Raw genomic sequence first — 22,106 nt, forward strand, 5'->3', positions numbered from 1 at the left:
GAGCGGGGAAGGGCCAGGGAGCCGAGGGCTTCGGACAGAGGCAGGAGCTGGGCGCTGAGAAGCGGAGCACTAGCCTCTCAGATGCAAGAGCCAGGACTGTTTGGGGAAGGTGAGTGCGGAGCTGCTGGATAGAGAAGACCCTCCTGCCCGCTTAGCAAACTCAAAATCCGTGGGCACAGGGTGCCTCCTGAGGGCCCCCGGTGAGGCGGGAGGGTGGGAAACTGAGGTGCGGACAGAGGCCTTAGTGCTCTGTCGGGAGACGTGTCGGAACCAGACTCTGCCTGCCTCGCCGCCGGCCTCCAGTCCGGGTCCGCCCCCGAAGGAGGCCTTATCACTGGGAGTTTCTTCGAAAGCGATGCGGCGGGGCCTGGGGCAGACTCTGCCTTTCCCAGGGTTGGGGGCGGGGTGATCCTGGGTCACGGGCAAGGCTGGGGCGGGTTAGCCAGTGTAGACGCCAGGAGGAGCGATCAGAGAGGGTCTCGGGTGGAAAATAACACCCGTTAGGATAGCTTTTCATGACGGAAATTCTGAAACTGTCGTCGAGCTCAAGGGAGGGAGTGCCGAGCCCCCGCCTGTCCGAGGCACACGTTCGGCTGTCCCGCACAGGAAGTGGCACTCCGGGGAGCGGTTCCCGCACTGTGTTCGGTGTGTAAACGCAGAGATGGGAAAGCCCAGTTCCTCAGGGGCTGCTGCTCGGCCTGCCGATCACAGACACGACCGCTGCACTGTCAAGTAAGGCCTCACGCCCTTTCAAGCCAGCGAGGCGACTGCAGAGCAGTCGAAAATGCCACGAACTAGTGTCGCGTTAGGTAGTTAAACCCCTTGGCGCGTTCGATAGTTTTATTGATTTATGCCGTCTTAAAAAAATTACCAAGGCGCTTCTGGGTGCTGCCCGTGTTCCCGCCTTTCTGGAGCTTTCACGTGGCTGCTCAGACGTGATGATCCCCCCGTGTGAGTTAACTCGGTAGCTGAAGCGGGGGCCCGGCGGGGTGACGCCTGCAGACACCCACTCGGGCGGCCCGTGTCTGTCAAGGAGTGTGGCCCTGGTTGACGTCTCGTTTTCAGCCCGATTGCTGGTATGCACTCAGGGCCTGAGCGAAATGTGTGCAGGTGGCCCCGAGCTCCACCACGGGCTGGCTCGGAGACCTCGAGCAAGCCACTTCCCCTCTGAGCTGCAGGTTCCACATCTATCACGTGGGTTGGCGACAGACAGGGCCTGGCTGTTTCGCGGTCGGGAGGCGGCCAGTCACGGCACGTGTTCAGGGACCTTCGGCAGAGGATACAGGTGTAGGCTGGAGGGTGGTGTAACGAGTGACCTGGAGATTCACGACTCTGGCTCCTGGTCTCCCAGGGGCCCATCTCTGCTTGGGAAAACCCCAAGGAAGGGACTAGGGGGAAGGAAATGTTGCCGGGGCGGAGAGAGGGAGGGAGAAAAGTCGCCTGTCTGGAGGAGGAGGGCGTCGGGCTGGCCCCAGCTGTGCACGCCGCCTGAGGTGGGGTTCCAGGCGGGGAAGCCTGCCGCCGACAGGGCTTCCTCCGGGAAGGGAGAAGAGGCCGTTCCGGATTCTCCGGTGTCTGGTTGGGGAGCAGGGGAGGGGCCCACTGGCCTTCTGCCCAGCCATCTGGAGGGCTGGGCTCTGGCCCAGGCTCCCTCTGGGGGACGCAGGGCCCCTGCCTCGCCAGCAGCTTCTTCTCTCCCCAAGGGAGGCCGTGGGGCGGTGGCATTGTGGGGATGACCAGGCCGAGGCTGGGCCCCGGCCAGTGACCCCACCCAGCATCCCTGGGGCCCGAGCAGCCGTGACCCACATCTCCGCCCCCGCAGTCCGCCTGCTCCTGTGGCCCTGACATTTCAGCCCGGCTGAGCTGTTTCCCAGTGCTTGGTGGGGCGCCAGCTCCCCGCCACCCCCTCCAGCTTTAGTCCCTTCGTGCTGCCTCCTCGGCGGGCCTGCCTCCTGCCCGCCTCCCCGAGGGCACGCAGAGCCTCTCCTCCTACCACTCAAGACCTGACCTGTGACCTGGCTGGCAGGGCCCGGCGTGGGCCGTGGGCCGGGGCGAGGCCCCGCTTCCCAGGCCCAGCTGGAGACAGAAACAAAAGCAGATTTAGAAGGGGGGAACCCACCAGCGAGCTGCGTGTAATGTCCTCGTTTTTCCTGGAAGCCGCCTCCAGCAGGACAAACAAATATATTTTCAAAGGCGCTAAAACCAGTGACTCATCCCGAGGAACGCCTCCTTTGCCGAGCCCTGGCCCGCCCGCCCAGGCCTCCCAGCTCTCCCACGCCCCCCTGGGCTTAATTGCTCTGAGTGGGGCGGTGCCCGCCCAGCCAGGCCAGCGGAGATGGCAGGCGCCCGGGAGCTCGGCGTCCACCCCGCCGGGAAGCCCCTCTCCACCTGGCCTCAGGCCCACCCTTCTGTTCCCACAGGTTCATGCAGCACCCCAAGAACTTTGGCCTGATTGCATCTTTCCTGGAGAGGAAGGTGAGTCTCCGCCCGCCAGCCCCGCCGCCCCGCCCCTCGCCCCTCTGGTGTCTGTGCCCACAGGCAGCGGCCGGACCAGGCGAGGACTCGCCCCCTCCCCGCTCAGAGGCCTCTGCCGCCTTGTCCCTCACCCCCCTCGCTGTGTCTGCCTGTTCTCCCCTCCTTTCTCCTTCCTGAGAAGGCGGCCTCAGGTCCCGCCCTCCTGGGCCCATGGGGGCGGAGCTCTGGGCAGGGAAACCCCAGGAGAGCTGAGTGAGTGCAGGGCGTCCCTGGAGCTGGCTCTTCAGACGTGGCAGCCAGCGTCCCCGCAGACTGGGCATGGGTTCCAGAGGCCACGGCGTCCTAATTAGGGCTTTATGGGCAAGAGTGGCGTTCTTGCAGGACGCTGGATGGAATGACCTTTCTCGGTCCCTCTGATGGCCAATGTACGCTGACATCCCAGACGCCAAGCCAGGCGTGTGGTCAGCAGGTCCCTGTTCCCTTCGGACAGACCTTCGCGTAGCACCGATGTCTGATCCCCACCTTGCCCCAGACCCAGCCTGGGCAACGCCCCTTTCCGCCCTGGCTCCCCCTCGGCAGGTAGACACGAGGACTCCCCGGGGACAGTAAAGCCCCTGTGTGTGTCCCCGAGTGGGGCCGGGCAGTGCCCGCAGCTGTCCCCAGGCTGGACTCGGCCCTCGGAACAACAGCACGCGAGCAGAGTGAGAACGGAGTGCCCCAGAGGTGTCCCTCCTGGGGGCGCCGTTCCGGGTGTTTCAAGCGGGGTCCCCTGAATCTCGTTTCTGCAGATGCCCTGCTCTGCCGGCCTCCAGCCCCTCCCTGCAGAGGGGGGGACTGCGGCCAGAGCCAGGGGCCCCTTGTAAGGTCCCCGTTGTCCCCAGGTCTGCCCTTGGTGACCTGCTAACTACAGAAGGAGGGGGCCAGGGCGGCAGGGGGCCATCTCCCCATGCCTGGGGAACCAGTGTGGAGAAGCGAGTCCTCTGAAAGCCTTTCCCCGAGTTACGGCAGAGTCTTGCTAGGGGCCTGGACACCCCTAAAGGTGCTACGCTAGGGCTCGCCCGAGGCGGAAGCCGGGCTTACGGAAGTTGACAATTGAGTGGCATTATTTAGGGACGAGGGAGTCGGGTCTCTGCTCTGGGAGCAAACTTTATGGCGTCCCTGGCCGAGGCGGCCCAGGGCGAGACTTAAGTGGAGCTTCCAGAGGGTCTGCAGCCGGGTGTGCCCGCTCGGCCCCATGCCAGTCCTGACTGTGAGCGAGGCTGGGGTGGGAGCTCAGCGGCCTGGCCGGCCTGGGGCCACCTGCAGGACCAGCTGCCGCCCGCAGGCAGTCACGGCCACCTAGTACAGGAAGGTGCTGAGTCGTTCAAGGAGAAGCCGGACACCCACGTCACCCGGTTTGCAGATCCTGGCATCTGATCATAAAATGCTCTTGATTGCCGTAACGTGCGGGCTCTGTCGGGGAGCAGCCTCTGTTCCTGGTGCTTTCCGGGGCTTTGGGGCCCAGCCCGCCTCTGCACCCAGCAGCTTCTCAGAGGTGAATTTCTAGCCTGGCACCAGCTACAAGCATCACAGAAACGTTTTCTATCGCATCAGTAACTGCTGCTGGCATTAACGAGCTGTCACCTGGAGCCACGCTTGTGGCCTTGGGTGGGGGGCATCACTGCACTGAGTCCTCTGGGATGTCCTCTGACTGGTCCCTTTTGGACGTGGTGGTGGGGCTCAGATCCAGGTCCACTGCCAGAGACCAAGGCAGAGAAAAGACGTAGACATTTGAAGAGCTGAAGAGTCGTGAGGATGTTGGTCAGGCTGGGCACACGGAGCTCAGAGCAAGTTGTTCAGGGCCCCGAACCCCAGGGAGGAGGAGGCTGGGCTGAGAAGAAGGGGACCCCAGACTGGGACAGGGACCCAGCTTGGCGCAGCTGGGAGCTGGGAGCCCGTTCGCCTGGGGCTGGGGATGACAGGTGACAGCTCTGTCATTACAGTCACCGGGAGCAGTGACAGGGAGAACAGGTAGCCTCTCTCCAGTCCGTGCCGTGCCGGGCATTGTCCTCAGCCCTTAATTATGTGTGTTACCGTCCTTGGTGTTCGCGGCAGCGCTGACGTGGACGCACCCCGTATCCCCATCCTACCGAACAAACCGTGACTCGGGGCCGTGCAGCCGGGTCGTGGAGGAGGCAGGGTTTGAACCGGGGGCCCTCTGGCTGCTCCCCGCCCCGGCCACCCTCACCGCACACTGCCCAGCGACCCTGTCTCCCTCTGCCCGCAGACGGTGGCCGAGTGCGTCCTCTATTACTACCTGACCAAGAAGAATGAGAACTACAAGAGCCTGGTGAGACGGAGCTACCGCCGCCGCGGCAAGAGCCAGGTGAGGGGGGGGCGGGGCGCGCGTCCCGTTTGGGCCCACCCCCCACCCCTGAGGGGGCCCGGACGCCCTCTCTGGGGGAGTTTGGGCCTGCGCCAGCTGCAGACAAGGGGGTGAGGACAAACGGCCACTTTATTTTCTCAGCCTGGAAAGCTGTGGAACTCAGCTTGGTGACCCGTGGTCCCCGCAGTTAAAAGGGCCACACGTCCAGAGCGTGGGCCGGTTCTCAGGATGATGTGGTCTGGTCCGCAAACATCATTGACGTTTAAAGTTTTTTAATACTGTTTATCTTCATGCGTATTTGAAAGAAAAACAAAAGCCGGTACTTCAACCTGTAGGTTTTTGAGACCTCACTACTTAGGATGAGACTAAAGGATGATTTCAGCTAGCACAGGGCTTGGCAAACACTGACCCGTCACCTGTTTTTGTGATTAAAGTTTTCTTGTCACATAAGCCACGCTCACTCATTTATATGTACCCCTGTGGCAGCTTTTCTGTTCCAACAGCAGAGTTGAGTAGTTTCATGACAGAAACTACAGAGCCTAAAAAATTTAATACCCGCTTCTTTGCAGAAAAAGTCCGCTGACCTCTGAGTCCGAGGAGAAAGGGGTTAGCTTATAAAAAATTCAGTAGATGAGGGTGAAGGTGACGGGGTCAGTGGTGCACATTCAGAGTTGGGGCGTGAGTGCTTGGTGTTTGGGGGCCCAGGGAAGGGATGGCTTTGTGTTCACTTCCGGGCTGTTGAGAATCAGCCCAGAGCAGATGCTGGGAGCACCTGGCGGGAAGAGGCGGCTCTTACCGGGGTCCGAGGGATTCGGGCTGACCCTGCAGCGGGCACTGGGCACTGCCGTTAGATGCTGGACCGGAGCTGGTTGAGCCGTGTCCTCCCCTGAGCCTCCGTGGCCTGGGGGAGCCCAGGGGACGGTGATGGTGGCTGGGAGTGCATGAGCTGGGATGGAGGGACCCCGAGCTTTCTTAGGTGGGGGCTGCCCGCCTTCCTCCCCAAGGCTGGCGAGGGCAGGACATTGAGGGCATCAGGGTCACCATCGCCGGTGGGGTCCCAGCGTCCCCTGCGAAGCTCGGTGACCAAGTCCCTCAGCCTGCAGCGGGTGGTCCTCCTGGCGTCCTACCCCGCATCTGGCATCTCCCTTCTGGCCTTCCGGGGCCTGTGCTTCAGGACTGGGGTCTGCTGTCCTGGTGGCTGAGCTACATGTAATTAGGGAGCAACTCTGTTGATGGAGATGAACAGCCCCTCACTGCATCCTGAGCGTCAGGCCAACGTGGTTGGGACTGAGCCTTGGTCCTTGATGGCCCGGGTCCTTGAAGGATGGCTGTGTTTGGCTTGGGGACAGGGTTTTCCTCTCCAGTTTTGTATAGCCACAGTGGGCCCACCTGCTTGCCTATCTAGCAGATGTGTAAAACCGAGGCTTACTGGCCTGGAGCTATTTATTCCAGACACCTAGCTGTGGCATTTTAGAAGGTGAAGTTCATTCGGGAATTTTCTAGACTGAGACAAAATCACAAATAAATGGCAGGAAGCATGAGCTGGAGTGATAGGACCCCGAGGAGATATGCTGAGGGAGGAGAGGCAGTAGGGAGTGGTGGGGTCTGTGGCAAAATAGAGGGGCGCTAAGGGCATTAAGGTTTATCTTTAAAACATCGTCAGGTATTCGTTTAGCACCTGGGTTGTGCCAGTTCTCTCGTGAGTCTTCCTGGTGTCCCCCCTGCCTCCTGTGCCTTTTGTGGGGGCACCGTGGGTGGGCTCACAAGGCTCCTTCTGGTGGCTGGGCTGGGGGCTCTGGAGAGGGGAGGGGGATAGGTGAGACCCGGCTCCTGCTGCCCGTGTGCCGGGAGCCCCGTTTGCACGGAGGGAGGCGGAGACTGGGTGTTGGGGTCGCTTAGGAAGGGGGCAGCTCCTAGGGGCGAGGGGCCCTCCATTTCCACCCCCGGCCGCCACGTCATTCACTGTGTGGTGTCGACACCTTGTGTGGCAACTCGTCTGTCCGTCGGTCGTTTGTGCGGTGGGCACGGGGGCGGTGAGCCGGTCGACAGGCCGAGTGTAAACACGCAGTACGGAGACATGCCAGAGATCTGCCCAGCACCTTCGCAACGGGGCCTCGGCGCCTTCCAGGGTCTTAGACGAAGAGAAGGAAAGGAGAGAAGTCACGGACCCCGTTTGTTCCCCTCACGTCTGATAAGGAAGTGAAGCTATTTCTCCACTCCGTGGCGACAGACGTACAGGGGTCTCGCGAGGGGGAGGCAGTCGGGAGTGGCGGAGCCTGGGGCTTGCCAGCGGGCTCTGGCCACGTATCAGTGCCCGCCGGCTCTTGGCCAAGAGGTCTGTGTGTTCCAAAGTTTTGACGATGGGCTGGAAATCTGTTTTGTGTGTGTGTGATTTTGCCTGATTTTAAATCGTAGGTCACATGATCAACAACAGTAAAAAACCGTACCGGCGAAACCGCTCCTGTCTGCTCTTGAAATCGGCCCTCAGCCCCCAGTGTGCGACCTCTGGGTTCGAATGCGGTAGGGCCGGGGAGGCAGTAGAGAGGACAGTGGCCAGGCCAGGACGTGACGAGGACAGTGGCCAGGCCAGGCCGGGCTGTTTTATAGCAGAGGAGCAATGTTCGTTTCCTCTTTCTGTCAGCGTCGTGAGTTAGGCAGGGTGAGGGACACGGGCTTCTCTGGTGAGGTTTTCCTCTCTGCTCAAGCTGGCGTCTACGCTGAGACTCCCCAGACCGAGGAGGGAGGACTCCGCGCTCTGCCTCTCACAGCAAGACGGAACAAAGCAGGGCAGGGGCCCCGTCTCCCTGGGCGACAGGATAAGTCTTTGGAGCTGTCCCCACCCTTTGATCGGCTGGGGCTGCTATAGACGTGCAGGGGCAGCTCAGCTCCTGCCAGGCACGGAGACTCACGCGTGGATCCTGGAGAGCCTCTGCCAGGCAGAGGCACTGCCCCCACCACGACCCGCCAGCCCCGTCCATAAATGCGGAATAAATGGGTCAGCCAAGTGCTGGCTTTAGGGCTGCCCCTTGACAGTGAGATAAATGGCAGACACGGGCCCCACAGCCCCTCGTGTAAATTCGAGATGCACTTGCCAGAGCCGGCTGAGCTCCAGGGTTTTATAAAGCCCATGACCTTGCCAGTGAAACTCCCGGTCGGGGCCGGTGGTTCTCTAGCCTGGCGTGCAGTGGGCGCGGACACGTCTGCTTGCAGCCTGCAGGTGGATGGACAGTGGGTGTAGGGGTGGTGGCCTCCCGTGGGCTGGCGCCACGAGCAGGCGGGAGGTGGGCAGGCAGAGGCCCAGGTGGGATGGGCACGGACTGTGACCCGCCGTGGGCCGAGACAGTGCCAGATGACAGCTCTGCTGCCCTTCCTTGTTCTGACTGGCACTGTGCACACCCCGTCGGCTCCGGCAGGAATCCAGGCCACAGCACGCGGGGGTCCCTGCCCCGGGTCATTCGTCCACGTGGGCTCTGGGTCAAGAGCACAGCCCCTTCCCTCCGGTCCCAGGGAAGGCCGGGAAGGTATTCAGGTTCTTCCTGGAAGGTGACGTGGAGGCCTCAGGGCAGGGGCCTCCGCTGCCAGGAGGTGGCCCCGCTCCTCAGGTGGGTGGAGGCTGAGCCGCTGGTGGGGTATTTATTTCTTAAGGGGAGCACATCAGGCTCACCCCGCCTGCCTGGGCCCCTGTAGTTGCGGAAGCAGACTGAGGTGTCACCCCAGAATTTGCTCGGGGAACACTGGGAGTCCCGTGAGAGTCTGGAGTCCCGTCAGAATTCCTGGGGCGCCCGTCCTGGCAGTGCGACCAGGACAGCGGTGCCCCCGGCCAGCACGGCGACAGGGAGGCGGAGGGGAATCGCGTGCCGGGCTGTGTGAGGGCTCGATGCCTCGTGACTGAGAGCGGCACAGGGCGAGGGGGCTCACTGAGGAGCCCGCTGGCCGCGGCAGACTCGCGGTCCAGGGCCGGCACGGGCCGCTCGCTGGTGGAGCCTGGGCGGTGCCGGCCGGCCCGCCATTGGCAGCGTGTTGGTGGTGCCGCCAGCTTCTCAGAAACGCGCTAATCGACCTTGCCGGCCGGTGGGGTCCCCCGGTGCTGGGTCCGGGCAGCGGACGGGCTCGGCGTGCTGTGTGGGGACAGCCCGCCCGCGTCTCCGTCTCTGCTCCCTGGGACTCCCCCGTGCTCCCGCGAGGCCATAGCCGGAGAGTCGCGGTCTCTCTGCTGTGTCCCTCCCGCCCTGCACCATGTTCGTCTCTGGGAGACAGACGCAGAGGGCCGTCTCCCCTCCGGTCCGTCCCCACCCCGTCACCGCCCTCCTCAGCACCGCCTGGGTCCCCCTCTCCTGAGGTGCCACCGGCTGCCCAGGCTCCGGTCTCTGTCCGTGGTCCTGGACTGCTTCCATGGCTCGGGGCCACATTGTTGCTAAGCGCAGCCACCAGGGGCCGCTCAGCCTGCCAGCCCAGCCTGCAGGTATCCCCCGCTGGACCCCCCCGCCCCCCCACCGCTGGGACAGGCCCTGGGCCTCATTTCCCCAGGGCCGAGCCCCTCCCCCACCCCAGGGGTGTTGGACACACGATACAGTGTGTTCCTAAAGGGCATTTCTCGAGTCCCTGCTGCGTGTCAGGGCTGTAAAGCTTTGCGTGCACCACCCATCAGGCTGCGATGCTGGCTGCTGGGAGCCAGACAGGCGGCCCCTGCCGAGCCCGCCGGCCGCACAAACCGCCCTGAGGAAGAGCCGCCGAGGTAGACTCGAGGTGGGACTTCCATGGTGCCGACGAGCAGGCACCTACCACCCTGTAGACGGCCCCTTTCCTGAGCTGGGCTGCTCTCAGGGGGCCCAGGCGCGGGGGATGTCCCCTCGCCACTCCTGCCTCGGCGGGAGGAGTCCGTCTCGGCCCCGGTCCCAAGTGCCCAGGTCTGAGAAGGGGAAGTGCAGTCCGTGAGGGGGCAGGTTATTCCCCGTGGAGCGGAGGGCTCCTTCCTCCTGCCAGCACCAGCGTCCGAGCCAGCGTGGCCGAGGCGGCCGTAGCAGCGTCCTCGGGCTGTGCCCTCCTGGGGTCACAGAGGGGTGAGACTGTGTCCCAGACCCCACATCGTTGCTGGTGACCAGCACAAGCTCTCGCCCTCTCCCCGGGGAGGAGCATCTGCTTTTCCAGCAGGCGCCCCGGCCCTGCTGATGCTGCTGGCCCAGGAACGCCCTCTGTGGGAGGTTGTTGGGGGGGCTCTGGGGACCGCCCGGGGAAGGGAAGGGAGCAGGGCGGCAGAAGGGGAAGTCGAGGCTCAGAGCAGGCCCTCTGGCACCTGACGGGCCTTCGGGGGGCGCTCTGGAGCTGGAGTGGCCTGTCGGCAGTTTTCCACCTGGGCTGAGAGGGCTGGATCTTAAGCCACAGGCCACGGCCAGCCGAGGACACTCACGGTGTCTGGGCAGCAAAGCCTCTTCTAGAAGGGGACCTGGCCAGTCTGTCCTGGGGCACGAATCCCATTCCTTTGCATATTTGCACACTATACCTCAAAGTGCTCATGCCCTACGCAAATGCTCCACCACGGGGCATGACGGCACTGCATCCGTGCAGGCGACACCCGGCCACGTCACGCCCTCACCGCGTGCCCCATACAAGCCGTTCGCCCGTCACTCGACGGTTGCGTGTCAAGGGCACGCACGGTCACACAGGTGGAACGTAGAATTCCTTGTGGGGAAGCATCGGCCGTGGGGCATCTCTGGGCTCAGACCCCCAGACGCCCTGCCTACCCCTCGCTGCCCTCTGTCCGACCCCGCTAGGGAGCAAGGCCACCCCCATGTCCACTGCGCTGCTGCCCGGCCCTGCAGCATCTGGAGACAGGGGATGTGTGCCGGCCACTTGGAGTGCCTGGACGGCCTTCTTGTTTAACGGAGGGTGTCTTCTAGTTTCTAGAAGTTTCTCCATATTCTGACAGAGGGAGATGCAGGTCCAGCCGTAAACTTGTGGCATGCCAGCCCTCTGAAGCCCATCCCCACCCAAGCCCCCAAGCCTGAGCCTTGGCAGGAGAGGCCTGGCCCCCAAGACCCAACCCCGAGTGGCCAGTGAGCTTGTGGGCTGGGCCATGGCCCGCATGTCCTCTCAGCAAGGTGAATCACCGGCCAAGGCGGGGCCAGCTCAGAGCACCGGGTGACAGCACAGTGGTTTGTAGTTTATGATTCATGGACAAGGGGGCCGAGTTATCCCAGCTAATTGCAAAACCGGAGCCTGGAATGTTGTGGTCAGTTGGCCCAACGCTGCAGAGCGTCGGGGAGCCGAGCATGTGAGCCCAGTGAGGCCAGGCAGCAGGGCCGGGCCCAGGGGCAGTGGTGACTGTAGGGCCGCCGCTGTGGCCTCTTGGTGATGGGGGGGCCGTGCTGCGGGGGCAGCGTGTCCCCCAAGGTGAGTGTTGCTGCTGGGCTGGTTCGCTGGGGCGTGCAGGGCGGGGGGCAGCTGGGAGCAGGGTGCGTGGTCTGCGGTCTGCTCCTCCCGCAGAGCCGGGCACCGGGGGCAGGAAATGCCTGTCCTGGGCACGTCGCCTTGGTGCCTGCCCCTCCTGAGGCCTGAGCGGGGAAGTCCAGGGAGGGGCCCGCTTCCTCCCGCCAGCTCCCCGCCTGCTCAGCCTGTGTCCTGCCGCCTGCACAGCCGCCCCCCGCCGGCCAGGCCCCTCGCCCCCGAGCCTCCTGCCCTGTCCTGGGTTCATCTCTCGCTTTCTCGTCTGTTTCTGTTTCTCTCTCTCTTTCTCTCTTCACTTGTAAAGCTCTGTGTCTGAGTTTCTCTTTCTGTCTCCCTGGTTCTCTGTTTGCCTCTGTCTCTCCCCTGTCTCTCTCTGTCTCTCTGTCTCTCTGTCTCTGTCTCTGTCTCTCTGTCTCTGTCTCTCTGTCTCTCTGTCTCTGTCTCTCTGTCTCTGTCTCTCTGTCTCTCTCGGTCTCTGTCTCTGTCTGTCTGTCTGTCTGTTTCTGCCTCGCTCTGTCTGTCTCTGTCTCTCTGTCTCTGTCTCTCTGTCTCTCTGTCTCTGTCTCTCTGTCTCTGTCTCTCTGTCTCTCTCTCTCTGTCTCTCTGTCTCTGTCTCTCTGTCTCTCTGTCTCTCTGTCTCTCTGTCTCTCTGTCTCTGTCTCTCTGTCTCTCTCTCGCGCGCTCCCTTCTTTCCGTCCGAGTCTGGTCTCTCACCTTTGTCCCATCTTTTCTTCTCTCCCTGTCCCCTCTGGCTATGCACCCCCCGCCCCCAGCCTCCTCTCCCAGCTCCGTGCTGTGCCGAGGGACAGGTGACCTTGTTCTGGTTGCTGTGGCACTCCAGAGGCCTCAGGCAGCTCAGCTCCCATGGGGACAGTGTGACTAGGGAAGCAGTCCAGGGCAGGACCAGCCAAGCGAGGTCCATAGGGAGGGGGCGGCCACCGTGCCGTTGCTGCTGGTCCCCAGGGCCTGTCTGCCCCCTCCCCGCTTGATGGCTCACCAGGTGAAGTGTGGTGGGGACATGTGGCAGGCCAGACGGCCAAACTGCCTCCAGGTTGGGCTGTGCTTCTCCTGAGCGCACACGAGCTGCTTGTGTCTTGTCTCAAACCGCCACCCCAGAGCGGGAGTGGAGCACCGGCAGAGGCTGTGTCTCACTTCCCTGGGCGCCCGGCCTGCAGGAGGCCGCCACTTCTGCTCCGCTGGGGGCAGGCTGAGCTGGCTGGGCGGGATCCTGTCTGGATTTAGGGCTCCAGCGAGCAGATGTCCCCGATTCTGATTCCCTGCCTCATTCTGTGCTGAGTGGGGAGAGACCTACGGGCGGCTCCTCCAGGCCCACCGTTCCCAGACACACCCCGGAGGACACTGTCCTCAGCAAAACAGCGGGCGGGTGGGCCCCTGGGAGGCGGGACAGGCTGTCCCCCAAGGACCGAGCAAGCTAGGCTGCCGTTCGGAGAGAAGACACACACGACCTTCTCGCGGGCCGTGACCTGGTGGCAGGGGAGAGCACATCAAAGGGACAGCAGGATATGGATCGTGTGAGCCCCGCCTGGAAACCATGAGCGTGGGCCAGGCACACCCAGGGCCCGAGCGGCGTGGGTCCGCCAAGCCTCGCATCCGGGCACCTGAAGCCGCGCTGCCCGGAGTGCAGAAATGGTCACCCAAGAGCAGTGTTTGTGAGTGGGACATGGCGGGGTGGTGGGGGGGGTCATGGCAGGAGGTCACAGTGGAGGTCACGGCGGGCTCCACAGCCAGTGGAGTGCCCTGGGCCGTGTCAGGCACGTTTTGTCACATCACCATCGTAGGTGGTTTCACAGTGAACAGGACAGAAGAGGCCCCTGAGTTGACCCCCCCACCCCCCCATGGCAGGTGGACGGCACACAAGTAAACGAACATGACTGTTTTAGGTGGTGCTGGGGCCACAAACAGGAGCCGGACCCAGGAGAGCAGACGTGAGGGGGGCAGCTCGCAGGGAGCCAGGTGGGCTCAGACCTGAGCCGGAGGGCGGAACTGGCCAGGCCGAGGGCCCAGTGAGTGCAAAGGCCCCGAGGCAGAACAGTGTGGCCTCGCGCAGGAGGTGGGGGCATGGCCCTCAGGGCGGTGAGGGAGCTGGGCAGGGGCCGGGTCGCCACTCCACATGCTGTGGACCTCAGCTTTTATCTGCAGACAGCAGGAGAGAATCCGATTGACCATTTAGAACAGAGCCCCGGCGGCCAAAAGCTCATGTCTCCTCGTAGGCAGAACGCTCGTCACCGGGGTGTGTGTTCAGTGTCACTCGGGTTCTGTTGACACGCCGGCCGTGGAGTGCTAGTTTGTGTTTAGCAACCAGCCTTCTGGGGCGAAGGCCTGGTCCGTGGCCGCTGCCGGTTGCCGTGGTGTAAATGCTCCCACCGTGCCTGACTCCAGGCTGCCCCGTGAGTCCCCTGGGCATGGCGTTGAGAAAGGCTCTCTCTAGGAGCCTGCTTCCGCCATCCGGGCCCAGCTGACGTAAATAACCCCAAGAGCAACCCTAAAGGCCCAACGTAGTCAAATAACTGGGAAGTGACACGTTTCCAGTACTTACTACCTCTGTTTTTATTGTAAGTTCCTCACGTGTCAGGCTGTGGATCTCGGCGTTTAACGACGGCTGTGTCACAGCGGGCTGGCGGGCCCTGCACGCTGGGCTCTGTTCTCCCGAGCTGGCGCGAGCAGGCTCCAGCTCCTCTGCGGCGTCTTATAAAAAGACGCCGCTCACGGACGAAGCTGCCTCCCGGCCTCGTCGTCCCCAGGAGGGACACGTGGACTGGGTCAGTGCTCAGCAGGGGGCCGCCAGCACAGAAACTCCTGTCGGACCCTGGTTCTGAGCCCCGGCCCCACTTCTCACGCCAATGTCAGGCTCCTGGGACCCCCTCGCCCCCCGTCTTCCCCACTGTCGAGAGTTGGAGAGTTGGGGATGTCACTAGGGCAGACCCTGCTTGGGATTTGCTCGCTGGAGACACTTGGCACGTAGTACGTGCTCGGTACAGTGTTTGTAGGGTGACAGCCTGCGGTGGTGCTGTAAGCGGTATTGCCGGGTGTGCGGGCTCTCATGACACACGGGCAAAGACCCGTCATCGGAGAGTTCGGCCTTGTGTCTCCTCCCTGGATTGTTGGTGCCACCTTTCACTGGACTGCCCTCCTTCCTGGACCTGGCCAGCATCCCTCCCTCAACCAGCTAGGGCTGGGTCCGCCACCCTCTGCCCACGCCTCTCCCTCCCGAGAAGAGTGTCGCCCACATCTCTGAGCACGGGCCTTTACACCCGCCAGGCTCCCCTGCACGGCCATGTGCCGTTTGGTGAGGACGGTGGGCATTTCCCCTCAGCATGCCTTCGCCCATGCAGGTCCCCTCCCTGAAGTGTCCCCTCCCTGAAGTGTCCCCTCGCCCTTCTCTACCGAAAGCCGTGGTGACGCGGCTCAGAGGCCTCCTCCCTCGTGCCCGCGGGTCACGGCGAAGGGCTGCCGCGTACCGGAGACTCTGCTTCGTAGAGATATCTTACCATCGTAGCCTTGTCTGTCCTCACGTAGTTCCTCGCCGGCCGCTGGGGCGCTGGCTGCGTGTGCTCGGGACTGAATTTTCTGTGCCCGGAGTGCTTGTGGAGGAAATGCACAAGCGCATGGCACAGTTTGGCTTCATCAGGGGTGAGGAGGAGTCTGTGACTCCCTAGCCCCAGGCAGAGGCAGAGCACCTGCCCGGAGGACCTTGCTAGAAAATGCTGTGTGACGTTGGGAGAGTTACTTAACCTCTCTGTGTCTTTGTATTCCCTTTCACGAAACAGAGAGGGGAGGATTCAGGGAGCCAGCAGGTGTGAAGTGAGAACACGGCCTCGTCGGCCGTTTGTTCGCTGGGCTCAGTGAGCGCTGGCCGTTTCCGTCCGTGCCGTTTCCCGCGCAGCCCCTGGTCCGCACGGCCTGAGCACAGCACGGGCTCAGTTTTCGTTGTCCGTCCAGCGCTGGGTGCTCCAGAAGCAGGCTCCCCTGGGAATTCGGGCCGATGTCTCCGGCTAACCACAGATCCGGTCAGGTTTTCCGCAGAGCTGTGCCATGGTTTGGAGGGGACATTCCCGACCAAGCCCTGGGCACGTGACGCCCACCGTAGGCCCGGCCGGTGACAAGTCTGAAAAGCAGAGCAGGACCCCCATCACGAGCCGCGGCATCGTGGGAGGTGGTGGGGCTTTGCTTCCCGTGCACAGGCATCAGCGGCTGCCAGGGGCAGGGGACCTGGATGTGGCCGTGGTCCAGGAACCAGAGCATCAGCAGAGCCCCAGGCCCGCTGGGTCGGCATCTGCACCTTTACACTGTCCCCAGGTGGTTCGTGTGCAGTGCTGGTGAGGACGGCTCTGGTCTGGGCAGCGGGGGTGGAGGGGGGCAAGCGACTGACGGCCAAAGCCTGTATTTTGTCAGTAAACTTCCCTGGCACAGAGCCACGCCCACTTGTTTACAGTTTGGCTTTCGCAGCATGGACAGCTGAGTAGTTATGGCCAGTGAAGGAGCAGTGGCCCCAAAGTGTTTGCCGGCCGAGCCTCATAGAAGGCGCTTTCCCGCCCCTGATCTAAATAAAGCCCCATGGTCCAGCCTGGCTGCTGGGGTCTAACCGGAGGTTACAGCGTGACCAGTGTGGGCGGGGCCTGGGAGGAGGACTCCCCAGAGCCCAGAGGGGTCCCTGCGGGCAGCCGCAGGCCCTGAGAACCGCGGTTCCACGTTCCCTGTGAAACCCAGCCAGCAGTTCTGCGGTCCGTGCACGGGCCTGAGGTCCAGGAGCAGAGGCCTAGTAGGTGACGCCGGCCCTTTCCGAGGTGGCTGAGGCCATCGACGGGACAGTGTGTGTGAGGCGCTGGGGACAGAGCGCCGTTCCTGTCGGTGTTTTCATCCTTGTCCCCACCCTGGGGCCCCAGACTGGCCGGAGGAGGCCAGAGCAGGGTGGACGTGTCGTGAGCAAGGGGACACTGCCGGCGTCTTCCTCGGTGGGGCTCCCCGGGGCGTCGGAGGAGGGCCGTGGCAGGGAGGCATTTAGCCCAGTGCCGGGCTTGGGCGCAGACCCCCGGCGTCAGCCCTGTGACCAGGATGCACCCGTGCACGGCTGGGAGGCCGGGGCCGGCCGCTGCCGGGCCTCAGGGCACCGGGGCCAGACAGTGGCTGGCTCTGCAGCCCAAGGATGAGGTCCCCAGGGGCGTGGGGACGCCACCAGCCAGACCTAGGGGATGATGACAGGTGCTCTGGGAGGGTAGCCTGGAGTTAGGCCCATGTGGCTGCTGGGAGTGACAGTAAGAAAAGCTTCGGGGTGACGCCGCACCCCAGGTGGGGAATTCTTGGCATAGGTGCAGCCGAGGGCGGTCTAGGGAGACGCCAAGCTCCCCGCGGCTGGAAAGCCCCTGCCGGCCCGGCCCCCAGCCCCCAGGCGTCAGGTTCCTGGGTGTTCAGGAGCTGGCAAGCGTGACGGGGAGAGATGGCAGCCACGCCAGGTGGCCCCCGGGGCGGGGCCCTCCTCCCCAGGCGGCCGTGCCATCGACCCCGACCCCCTCTCTGGGTCCTGGCCCCGGTTCCCACGCGCCCTCGCCGCCTTCGTCAGGCACGTGGCGAGAGCGCACACCGTGTTGGAACGAGCCGGAAAACCGCCACCGGGCCGCTTCGTCTGCAGCTCTCGGGCTGTTGAAAGGTCACGCCTCAGCGTCCGAGGGATTTCGATGGGGACAGGCTAGGTGGGGGTCCCTGGCTACCTCTCAGCAGTCGGCAGCGGCGCGGGGGAGCGGAGAGGCCGTCGGGTCCCCGTGCCGTCCCTCCCCCTCCTCTCACGGAGTAGAGGGGCTTTCGTGGGGAGGGGGGCAGACCCGAGGCGGGAGGTTCCAGGCGATGCTGTCGCCTTGGAGAGCCATGTCGTACGGCCTTCCCCTGGGTCCCAGCGTCCACACAGTGCCCGTGGCCGGCCCCGTGCTCAGCTGTACCCCAGAGGAGGTCTCGGGAGCGGGGTTGCAGGCCAAGGGAACCTCGTCCATTGACGGGTATGGTTCCTGGTACGGAGGAAAGAAGGGGGGACGAGTGCCTCCAGCTCCCACCGCCTCTGTCTGCTGGGGCTTCTTCCCCTCTTGGTTTGCGAACTGGTGTGACCGAGCCCCTGGTACCCACCAAGAGGCTCTTTGGCGGGTTCGCTTTCATTCGTTTGGCTCAGCGGGACGGAAAGGTGGTCTGGTTTGGCAGCTGCCCGCAGGGCAGACTTCGGGGTGGCAAAGGAAACCATGTGCTTGAAAGGAAATCTGATGGGACAGAAATGCAACGGGGGGTGGCGGGATGGGAAGGGGCCGGTGGCTACCGCGTCCTCCCGCATCCTCCCGCGTCCTCCCGCGTCCTGCTGAGGCAGGGTCAGGGGCCCGGGGTGGCGGAGTGGCCTGGCCAGTGCCCGCCTCACCTGCCTGGCCCGCTTGGGAGGAGATGAGAGGCTTCGGGAGGGGCTGGTTTTGGCGTGAGCCTCTTTGATCTCCCTGTAAAATGGGCCTGCCCCACACCCAGGGGGCCTCATCAAAGCTGCAGCCACTCTCACTGACCTGGGGAACGGGGAGACAGGCTTAGAGAGGTGGCCTGAGCTCTGTCAGGGACGCGCTGGGCTGGGCTGGGGCCCAGTGTGTCCCAGGTGTCCTGTGGTGCCCACTCTGTTCCTCCCTGTGGTGTTCATGGCTCCTCAAGGATCTGTGCCAGGCGCCAGCTCTGTAAGGTTCTCACAGTCCAGCCCCCTGGCCCGTGGCTGAGGTGCAGGCACGCGGAATACCCCTGCTTTCCACGGGGAGGAGTCGAGACCCTCACCCAAGGTCACACAGCACCATCGGAGGCAGGACTTGAACCCGGGCATTCGAAACCCTGCCTCCTACCCCTCACCCCGTGACTCCTGCGTCCCTGGTGCATGGGCCGTGGCCAGCGGGGCCCTCGTTCAGCATCCTCTTCCTCCCACCGACTCCCTGATGGTCCCCTCCCTCCCCCTCCCAGCCTGCGCGGCCCAGGTGCAGAGACTCACCTGCCTCCCTGTTCTCCCCTCCCCCACCCTCCCCCGGGGCAGCAGCAGCAGCAGCAGCAGCAACAACAGCAGCAGCAGCAGCAGCAGCAGCAGCAGCAGATGCCCCGGAGCAGCCAGGAGGAGAAGGATGAGAAGGAGGCGGAGAGGGAGGAGGAGCGGCCGGACATGGACAATGACAAGGAGGAGCTGACCAAGTAAGGCCGGGCGCCGTGACCCCGGGGGGCGGCGTCTGCTCGCAGCCCAGATTTGGGGCCTGGTGGGCGACCCCGTGCAGGTGTGTGAGGACATGGCGATCTGGTGTCTACAGGTTGCCTGCTGGGAAGGCAGGCTCTTCCGCTCCGTCCGCGGCAGCCCCCCCTCCGGAAGCCCGCCCCCTTCCCTCCTCCGCCCGCCCTCTCTCAAACCCGCGGGGGACCCTGCAGACGGATCGCTCATTTGAGCTCCACTCCTGAGCTAATAAATCCAGGCAATGACTTTGGAACTCTGCCTCCTGTCTCTCCCACCTCAGGCTAGTCTCCTGAGGAGCCGGGAGGGCAGGGGAGGGGCGGCCGGGGGACTGGGGGGGCCCGGGATGTGGGCGGGCCACGCCCTCACCGTTGCAGTTATCCCTGTCAGTGTGAGTTTTTGCAGATCAAGGCCTCACCTCAGGGCCCCGACAGCCCCCCCTATGCCTTCCCGGGGGCCGGGGGAGCAGGGCCAGCTGCAGAGTCACGAGGTGGGGTGGGCACGGCTTAGCGCCAGGTATGGAATGGGCTCCGGAATGCGGTTGCAGAGAGCATCTGGCTTCGTTACCCGCGTCTCTCAGACTTCAGCGCGGGCCTTCAGGAAGATGGATGGAAGGCAGGGTGATAAATCTCAGAGGCCCCACGGTGAACCCCTGAGCCGGCTCCAGAGAAGGGCCCAGCTCAGGTGCTGAGGTCACATCAGCCCACACACCCCCGCTCAGCTTGCAGGAAACTTCCTCTGGCGTCTTCCCCAAGGCGCACCGGCACCCAGTGATGCCGACGGCAAAGGCCGTTCGCAGAGCCCCACCGGGAACATCTCTTTGGGGAGTAAAGAGGCTTTGACTGCTGCCAGCCTGCACCGCCATGCAGCTAACCCGGTAGTCTTGCAGGCAGAGAGCAGAGGGTATCTCTCTACTTGGTGCATAAAATGGTCCTTGCAAGGAGCCACCAGCTCATGTCCCCAGTCGGGTGAATAAAACAGCCATCCTGTTAACTAACTACCAGCCCACATCCCCCTGTTTGGAGAACGAGGTCGTCGATGGCCACCAGCTCACATGACCCGTCTGATAAATACAGTGGCGCTGCAGGTAGCACCAGCCAGTGCCCATCAAGCTCCAAACACCAGGTCTCTTGCAGCCGCCCGGTCTCTGGGCTCAGAAGTCATCCCTGTCTCTCTCACTGGCCTCCAGGGAGAAGACGGACGACACCTCCGGGGAGGACAACGATGAGAAGGAGACAGTGGCCTCCAAAGGCCGGAAAACCGCCAACAGCCAGGGGAGACGCAAAGGCCGCATCACCCGCTCCATGGCCAACGAGGCCAACAGCGAGGAGGCCGTCACCCCGCAGCAGAGCGCCGAGCTGGGTGAGTCGCGGGCCGGGGAGGGCGCCCGACGTGGCGGGTGTGACCTCTCGGCTTTAGAGGCGACCTCGCCGTGTGACCTGGGGCCGGCTCCTCAGCGTCCCTGTGCCTCGTCCTCTCGTCCCCGTGCCTCGTCCTCTCGTCCCTGTGCCTCGTCCTGTCGTGCGCGGCGGTTGCCGGGACCCGCAGGCTTGCGTTTCTGGGTCTGGGGGAGTTCCCGTAAACATCCCGGGCCACAGTCTGCTTTGGGGGTTGAATCGGGAGGTCTGGCTGCACTCGGCCCGCATTTCCAGCGTGCTGGAGTGCCCGGGACGCCTCACCAAAGAGTCACTGAGCCCCGGGGAGTCCACGCTCAGATGGGGTCCCTGCCTGTCTAAAGCCCACGTCCCTGTCCCCCCCGTTTGCACGCTCCCAGACGAGCCAGCCCCTTCCCAACCAAATGCCTAAACAGGCAGCTCTCACGGTCTAGGCCCTGGACCGCCTCAGTTCCCCGTCTGTGAGGTGGAGTGATTGGTACTCCGCACCCCAGCGGGTTGTGCGAGGCTGGCCAACTGCCCCGTGGTGCCAGGGTGGCGGTGGCTGGAGCTGAGTAGCCACCACCCCGTTTTTCGCACGGGCCATCCCCACCCTGCCCCAACCCTGTCTGTGGGCTCTTAGCGTCACTTCTGTGGGCCCTACCGGGAAGCACAAGAGAATTGAGTAGCAGTTCTCACGTTTGGCCACAGGGGGGCAGCAGACATGTGTCTGTTGTCTACCATTTTGGCTCTTGGGGGGCCCACCCTTCCTCCTCATTGAGGACCCCCGCCCCTGAATGCTCAGGCTAAGGTCCCAGCCACCAGGTGGCCTTCCCAGGACAGGAGTTGGTAGAGCTGGTGTTTCATTTCTCACAGATGCCCCCTCCCCCACACTCAGGGTCTGTGCCGGGCATTCACCTCTTCCTCGATGGGAGGTAATTTGTACCCATTTCGAAGATGGGCTGCTTGAGGCTTGGAGAAAGGGGCGTTGCTTCTGCAAAGTCACAGAGTCGGTCGGGATTCAAACCCCGCCCTGCTGGCCCCAAGTCCCATGTGGTTCTTTAGTCTCCAGCCAGCTGCCCCCGGTGCCAGGGTGCCCGGAGGCCCAGGGCATAGAGCTCCCCTCAGAAGTGTGCTGGTGTGCCTGACTTCTGGGGCGCTCCTGGAACCCCAGGCCGATCGGGGGCTGGAGTGTGGGGTGGGAACTACAGGAGGCTGTCCCAGCATCGCACCCCGGTCCCAGGGGTCACAGCCTCCCTCTGGGAGGGGGGCGGGGTTGGCGTGGTGGCAGGGAGCGCCAGAGGCAGCCCACGGGGGTGGGGCCTGCTCTCGGCTGAGCTGCTGCTCCCCAGTGCTGTCCTACCAGACATTCCTCCTGTGGTCAGCCAGCCCCGATCGAGCCCTCCTCGGTGCCTGGAGCTGGTCCAGGTGCTGAGTCCACGCGGTGACGTCCCTCATGTCTGCCTCCTCACAAGGCCCTAAGCAATGATCAGGGGAGGCCCCGGGCTCCCATCGAGGGGGCTTGGACGACAGGCTCACGGAGGCACGGCAGGGGCTTGGCCGACCGCCGACCCAGGGTCAGCCGTGTCCCTTCTAAGAAGCACAGAAGCCTCGTCCTTGTACTGGATGCGTTAGGGAGAATGTGACAATCACCCTGTAGAGCACGGTTTTTAGGGCATTTTTACTCCCAGGGGACAATTGGTCACGTATGGAGACATTTTTGATTGTGATACCTGGCGTGGGGTGCTGGCAGCATCTGGTGGGTAGAGGCCACGGACGCCGCTAAGCGTGCTGGAGTGCCCAGGACGCCTCACCGAAGAGTCACTGAGCCCCGGGGAGTCCACGCTCAGATGGGGTCCCTGCCTGTCGAAAGCCCACGTCCCTGTCCCCCCCCACGTTTGCACGCTCCCAGCGAGCCAGCCCCTTCCCAACCAAGCGCCTAAACAGGCAGCTCTCACGGTCTAGGCCCTGGGCCGCCTTAGTGTCCCGTCGGTGAGGTGGGGTGATTGGTACCCCGCACCCCAGCGGGTTGTGCGAGGCTGGCCCCGGGTACAAGCATGTGTCCGCGGCGCCCGTGCAGCCAGCGGCGGGCGAGGCGGCCTCCGCGGCCGCTGCCAACGTGCCCCGTCTCCCTCGCAGCCTCGATGGAGATGAACGAGAGCTCCCGCTGGACCGAAGAGGAGATGGAGACAGCCAAGAAAGGAGAGGCTGC

General features: G+C 63.8%; 1 protein-coding gene across 1 annotated transcript in view; it reads left to right on the top strand.

Annotated features, from left to right (window-relative positions):
* The window catches only part of NCOR2 (nuclear receptor corepressor 2), a 165,081-nt gene that overhangs the window by 77,526 nt on the left and 65,449 nt on the right, over positions 1-22,106 (top strand). The window contains exons 13-17 of the mRNA XM_025045498.1: positions 2,421-2,475; positions 4,742-4,840; positions 18,339-18,490; positions 19,711-19,883; positions 22,034-22,104. Coding sequence (XP_024901266.1) covers positions 2,421-2,475; positions 4,742-4,840; positions 18,339-18,490; positions 19,711-19,883; positions 22,034-22,104 — 550 coding nt within the window. The remainder of the gene's footprint in view (positions 1-2,420; positions 2,476-4,741; positions 4,841-18,338; positions 18,491-19,710; positions 19,884-22,033; positions 22,105-22,106) is intronic.

This window comes from Pteropus alecto, unplaced genomic scaffold (assembly GCF_000325575.1).
Source record: "Pteropus alecto unplaced genomic scaffold, ASM32557v1 scaffold213, whole genome shotgun sequence".
Lineage (NCBI taxonomy): Eukaryota > Metazoa > Chordata > Mammalia > Chiroptera > Pteropodidae > Pteropus > Pteropus alecto.